This window comes from Ammodytes marinus, assembly GCF_949987685.1.
Source record: "Ammodytes marinus genome assembly, chromosome: 1".
Lineage (NCBI taxonomy): Eukaryota > Metazoa > Chordata > Actinopteri > Uranoscopiformes > Ammodytidae > Ammodytes > Ammodytes marinus.
This window is the reverse complement of record NC_137230.1, coordinates 4,512,431-4,519,136: the sequence shown is the minus strand read 5'-3', so window position 1 is coordinate 4,519,136 and position 6,706 is coordinate 4,512,431. Positions and strand designations below refer to the sequence as shown.

At 39.0% G+C, this 6,706-nt stretch overlaps 1 protein-coding gene across 1 annotated transcript; it reads left to right on the top strand.

Moving 5' to 3' along the window:
* Nucleotides 1–1,291: 1,291 nt before the first annotated feature.
* Nucleotides 1,292–6,206, top strand: mthfs (5,10-methenyltetrahydrofolate synthetase (5-formyltetrahydrofolate cyclo-ligase)). The gene is made up of 3 exons (XM_080053772.1): nucleotides 1,292–1,656; nucleotides 4,912–5,176; nucleotides 5,563–6,206. The coding sequence occupies exons 1-3, from the start codon at nucleotides 1,546–1,548 to the stop codon at nucleotides 5,790–5,792; spliced, it is 606 nt and encodes a 201-aa protein (XP_079909898.1). The 5' UTR covers nucleotides 1,292–1,545; the 3' UTR covers nucleotides 5,793–6,206.
* Nucleotides 6,207–6,706: the final 500 nt, after the last annotated feature.

The window sequence follows — 6,706 nt, the reverse complement described above, 5'->3', positions numbered from 1 at the left end:
TAATAATAATAATAATAATAATAATAATAATAATAATAATAATAATAATAATAATAATACATTTATTTTATATGCAGTATGTAGGCTATTATCAAGGTACTCAAAGAAACTTTAAAATAAAACTAGCACACAAGCAAATACAAAACAGGTGTAGCAACAAAAAAACACACAATAACCAAAAGCAAAGACAGGTAGTGAAACATTAAAATCAGCACATCATGTCACTGTGGAAGTAGAGTCACATTCCTGGTCTGTAGCCAGTTTGTGTTCCAAACTAAACTGAAGAGCTCAATCAAATCCAAACCTTACCCCTTTAGATCCTCCGCCATGCTGTCCCCCCAGAAACCTTGGTGTTTTTTAAATTTAAACACGTGATTGAAACAGGGAACTATTTACCACAGCAACTAAAGAAGTTGCTATTTGAATTGTTTCCTAGAATGGCATAAGAATTCTAAGGGCCAAATAATGAGGGTTCCATGAAAATATGAATACAACTGAATTCAAGACATAAACAATCATTCCTGGAAAGATTGAGTGTTGTGTACCTTAGTAGTAGGTACAATTATGAAAATGTGTCAATTAGTACTTTGTGATCAACAATTTGAAATTTAAAACATGGGGCAAAAATTATCTGAGGGTCTACTGAAATGATCCTGAATTGCACTTTGCCAGTTAGTTTGTTGAGTAGGCTATTATTTTATATATTTTCAAATAAGCACCAGGTAGGCCTGGTATTGGTAGGCCTACAAATAAAGAGAATTAAGCTTACATTATAAATAGAGGCATAAAATACTTACAAAATAGGTTTAAAAATAGGCTATATTAAGCATTAGTTTATTACAAAAATGTATTCATTAAAATATTACTAAAAATTAAGAGTTCTGATATAGGCCTATCCCATTAGAGGGGAAATATATTTAAGGACATCAGTTTGGCCATCAGCTATGTTACTAAAATCTGAGCACATTATCTGAACTGAGAATATATAGCCCTATACTAAATATATAATATAATAGTATTTCTTAATGGGCTAGAAATTGGGCTTTTACATTCTTAACTTCCGGTGTCATGCCAACCGTTCAGGTTCAGACCAATCTAGTCATGAAAGATTGATAACGCAAAACGTTCGAATTGCTTTAAATCATTTATCATTACCTAAGAACCTGACAGTAGTCTTCCATTAGTCCTGTGAACTGATCTTCCCTTTCTCGGTGCGCGCTCTCGCGAGATGCATGCAATTCCCGTCTTGCAGGCAAAAAACAAAACACTGTGCATAGCTTATTACAGCATGGACCTACGTGCAGCTGTCATCACAGACATGAGGCTCAGTAACGAGAGAGATAGTTACAGTAAACGCCTGTCCTGTGTTGATATAGCCTAGCTAGGTCTACTTGTTAATGTTTAACTTCTGGGAAGTTTCACGGAGTAAAAGCAGGTTGTCGAAGTCGCTTCCTCCATAGTTCAACGGAGGCAAACACTGCAAGTAGAATACACACTAAATCTATAGTTTAGTGCCATATTTTCTGCGCTTGATATAAAGATACCATGGCTGCCTTGCGTGCAGTCAAACAAGCTTTAAGGAAAGAAATAAAACGGCGGGTCGCATTGTTGAGTGTGGAGGAGAAACTACGACAGTCTCACGTTGTTTCACAGAAGGTAAGAGCAAGCTAACGCCGACTGACAGCTCCGCCAGACAAGTCATAGCCTACAACGAAAGTAATAACCTAAACAAAATATATTGGCTATATTTTCACTTTTCCACACGTCGAAACAGACGCCAATAAACGTTAATTACTGTTGAAGACACAGTCGAATGTGACCAAATGCTTTGAATGAGTTCATATAGTTTTTCTATTTGGCGTTAACATGGTGTAAGGCTACAATATAGAGCTCCTAATTTAGACAGGCGCGTTTCTTTCCCTCGGTCTTCTTGCAATATGACATTCGTCTGGCCTTGTTAACTGTAGCCTTAAACACAATCTCCCACAAGCCCATATGGATATAAGTTAACCACTTTTATTTAAAAAAGAGAAAATAACTATTTGGTCAATTCTCTCATCTCAAAAAGGGAGCTTTGGTTATTTGTAAGCTATATTAATGTGCACCTCCATTAACCTCGTCTTTCCATTGATTTATTTCTGGTCTTTGTGGGATAAGCGTAGGCATATAGAGTAGACATGTAACGTATAATGTGTTCATTGTATATTTACCCACTTGCTGACTAATCAGAATTGTGCATTTTAGCATTTCATTAGTTTGACAGGCCACGCAATCAAGTCCTGGCAGGCCATTTATAATGCCTTACATGAGCGTTCTATCCCATCTCAATATTCCCTGTGAAGTAATTGGTATATAATAATAGGTCTATGAAGGATTAAACCATAACTGATGATGATCACATAGTAGCCTATACTATCCTTTCATACAGAAGAACATCATTACAATTCAGCTTATATTGAAGATGGAGCACACTGCTTTGTCTGACAACACTTTAATAAGTCAGAATTAGATTTAATGGGACTTTGGAGTTGGAGAATAAGGCTGCTAGGTTGGTAGCTGTGTCTTGACCACAGCTTCTTACCTGCTTCCTTCAGGAACTCATTTCAAACAGGCCATGTCTCTTCATACTAGGGAAAGGACAATAACCCTGCGTTCCAATCCCCATACTTCCCTACCATTTAGTAAGCCAGAAAAAGATTTAGGATGTTCCAATACATGCACGTCAATTGTAGTATGCTGAAAATACATAAATGCCCCACTAACTCCAATAGCATTTAGGAGTATTCGTCTTTATTCTTGACATTTCTCGACATAATGAAAATAAATCTTCCTTATCTGTTTTTTTTCTTCTGTACTTTAGTATGTAGTGTAGTAAAAAGAAAACGTATGTGATTTAGAATGCAGGGTAAGTGTGTCAGTAAAGCCATGCCACTCAGCTACCACAATAGCAACAGTAAGGTACATTATTAGCTTCACATTTGTGCCTGATGTCACATCACATGACTCAGTCACGTCAAACTCATCACAAGTACTACCTAAAGAACATGACATAATCATGCATCCTGGTCAATTTGATCATGTAAGCAAGTTGCTCAGTTTTGTAGCCAAAAAAACACTATCAAACAAGATGGGACTTTCTCACCCAGTATATCATATTTGTAGGAAGGATGAATGGCTAAGATTATTGTTGGTTTTTGTAGTTGGTGGTGCGATACACAGGAAGCTGGAGGGGGCAACTCCAAACATATTAAGGATTGTAAAATCTATGGGGATGTTATGATTTGTTCCATATCTAATCTATTGGGACAAATCACAGACACAATGTGCACAAGTTGGGTCTTGCTATACCATGGTTTAGCATAGGGTGGCTGCAGTACCTCTTTTTTTTCATTATTGATTATTTTGTCCATTGATTGTTTGATCTAACCAAGAGTCCAAGAACATTTAAGACATTCAGTTTGCTATCAGATGAGAAAAATATAAAGCAGCAAATCTATAACCATTTAAGCTGGAACTAGGGAAAGTTAAAGAGGACCTATGATACTTTTCGACTTTTATGACCTATAAACGTTGTTATAATGATTTATAGTCATGTTTAACCATACTAGCGTATCAAATAATTACGTACATGCATTTCGACGTATTCCCTGCTGACCGTCCGGGGTGGCTATGCAGAGCACTAAACACTATGGCAGCCGGTCGAGAAATAACTTGTTCAAATTTCCGGGTAGTTTGAGTGACGCACCCGGATGTTTCCATGTATGGTAATGCTGCTCAGGCAAGCTCCGGCTGCATGCCCCCACCTTCCTGAAAATCTCCCGCTGCTGGAAGGAAGGTAACCAATCACAACGGAGTGGGATTTGCAGCAGGGGGGGGAGGGGCGGAGAAGCTCAAAGCAGTGTGTAGAGCAGGGGTCTCCAAACTTTTTTCACTGAGGGCCACATACAGAAAAATCTACGAAGGGCCGGGCCACTTTGCAAAAATAACACATTTATCAGGACATGTAGCTGCTCTGATATTTAGTTTCATAGTGTCTTCGTAAATTGTAATCCTTCTTCACGGCAACACTTTCCTTGCACATTAAACAGACACATTTCCCCTCTTGTTTATATGCCAATGATACACCCAGTGTTTTTTCTGCCTTTGCGTCCAATGTCCAGCAGGGTGAAAATAGTATCCAGCCGAGGTCCCGACCCTCCTAGGGAGGTCCGGGATATGCCCCCCCGGGAGATTTTTTAAAGTTTTTAAAGCGAAATGCATGAATCTGGTGCACTTTGAGAGGGAAATTTATTTATTTTATTTATTTATTATTATTCTTCCGGACAATTACACATAATACATAATTTTCTCATTGCATATTCATACATATTACTTTGTGTTAAATTAAGAGGCTAAATCTGAAGAATTTTGTATGAAAAAAAAATGGAGACACTGTGTCAGATGAATTAGAAGCTATTGGAGAAGGATGCAAGGCATAGATTTTCCATAATAATATTAATTTAAAATAAAATATTATGCAGGGTCCTCTGGGATGGGCTTGTTGCTCATTTTCTTTTATGGGACATATTTCTCTGTAATATAATGAGTGCATTTAAATTATTTAAAAATTATATTTTTAAAATGTGCCACGGGCCAATCAATCAGTGTTTGACACCCCTGCACTAGAGAGAGACTGCTGTGCTCGCTAGGGTAAGAGGAAGAGTGTCCCGTGTTTTTTGTGATGTGATTCGTGTCAGGTTGCTCTATAGCAGTTTTTAACAAGAAATTAAGACCAAAAAAGTAATATAATAGGATCTCTTTAAGCGTTTTAATATCTTAATTGTCTTATTGATTTATTTTTGTGTGCTCCTATGCTCTGCTCATGTCACTGATGATTTTCAACTGTATCTTCCTTTGCATTTGTTTCTGTAGCTGTTCAGACACCCTCAGTATGTGTCCTGTAAGCGGATCGCAGTGTTTCTCAGCATGGACGATGAAGTGTGCACCAAGGAAATCATCAGAGATGCGTTCAAGTGGGGCAAGAGCTGCTTCATCCCTAGATATGAGATGGGCAGCCACCACATGGACATGTTGAAGCTCCACAGTGAGCAGGACATGGACAGCCTGCCCCTCACCTCCTGGAACATCAGACAGCCTGCTGAGGACGACCACAGCAGGGAGGAGGCTCTGGCTGCAGGTTAACACACACACCTAAAGACACACACACACACACACACACACACACACACACCTAAAGACACACACACACATCTAAACACACACACATCTAAACACACACACACACACACACACCTAAAGACACACACCCACACACACACCTAAAGACACACCACCCACACCTAAAGACACACACACACACACACACACACACGCACACACACACAAAAAGCAAAATATTATAACAATATTATCTATAGTTTAGATATTATATTGCTAATCAAAAGTACAAAGTAAGTTATTCTACTAATGTATTTTCATCTTTACACGCATTTCCCCAGAACCTTAAGAACTGATTACACTATCTATATATCATCATTGTCTTCCTGTCATTTTTTTCTCCAGGAGGTCTGGACTTGATCTTGATGCCAGGCTTGGGTTTCGACCGGTCGGGGAAGCGCCTGGGACGAGGGAAAGGCTTCTACGACACCTACCTGGAGCGCTGCATCAGACACCCCAAAGGAAAGCCCTACACCATCGCTCTGGCCTTCAGGGAGCAGCTGTGTCAGGACATCCCCGTCGACCACAACGACGTGCTCATAGATGAAGTCCTGTATGAGGATGACGGCTTGTGAATGACTCTGCAGTATACAGTCCATGAACTAAAACCCTGACAATATATTCACTTTGTCAAATGGAGCAAAACAGTTTAACCTGGCTCTTCCCAATGAATACTAATAGTCTTAATCCACTGCAGACACTTTGACTTATAGCCAAAAATAGCCCAGGTGGAACTTGTAAAAATTAATGGCAAGCCTGTTGGAATACAGTCTTCAGTTAAAAGTTATTTCTTGTTAAAAATGTCAACTGTTGTGGCATTAGACAAGTTAAGCTACTAATTAAATGACTGTACTGATATTTGGGTTTAATGTGCTGAAACCTAATATCGTGTGCCAGTATTCTGCTCTGTATGCCATGCTGATGGTGCCATGAAGTCCTTTAATCTAATGTACAAAGTTTCAACCGACTACTGGTGTTCCACGGGGCAAGTTTTCCAATAAATAAATGAAATATTGTATAAAATACAATATCTCATCTTAAGAATGACTGCATTTTGAATGGTTCGCTACATTGTTTTGAGCAGTGTTTTTGCAGGTTCTTTATTTAGTTTTGAAGCATTTTTTTAGAGAAAGGTTTTATCACAGTTGTATTATTATTATTTTTTTTAAAGATTTTTTTTTTGCCATTTTTATGCTTTTATTGATAGTGTAGAGACATGAAATGGGGGAGAGAGGGGAGTGACATGCAGAGTACGACCGCGGGCTGGAATTGAACACGGGTCCGCAGCTGGCCGAGGCCCATGGGGGGACGCCCTACCAACTGAGCTAAGGGCGCCCCCAACAGCACCTGGTCGCAGATAGAAAAGAACGCCAGTGACCGTGAACTCTGGAGGTCCCTTGTCGACGGCCTATACCCCAGTAGGGGTGTAAGGCGTAAGTAAAGTAAGAAGTAGCCAGCAACTTGAAAGAATGATTAACCAATTCCAAAA

Bases quoted from the DNA above. Each gene is read 5' to 3' on its own strand.
- mthfs (XM_080053772.1), top strand. From the start codon at position 1,546: ATGGCTGCCTTGCGTGCAGTCAAACAAGCTTTAAGGAAAGAAATAAAA. The intron at 1,657-4,911 runs GTAAGAGCAAGC...TTGTTTCTGTAG, and splicing joins CTCACGTTGTTTCACAGAAG to CTGTTCAGACACCCTCAGTA. The intron at 5,177-5,562 runs GTTAACACACAC...TTTTTTCTCCAG, and splicing joins GGAGGAGGCTCTGGCTGCAG to GAGGTCTGGACTTGATCTTG.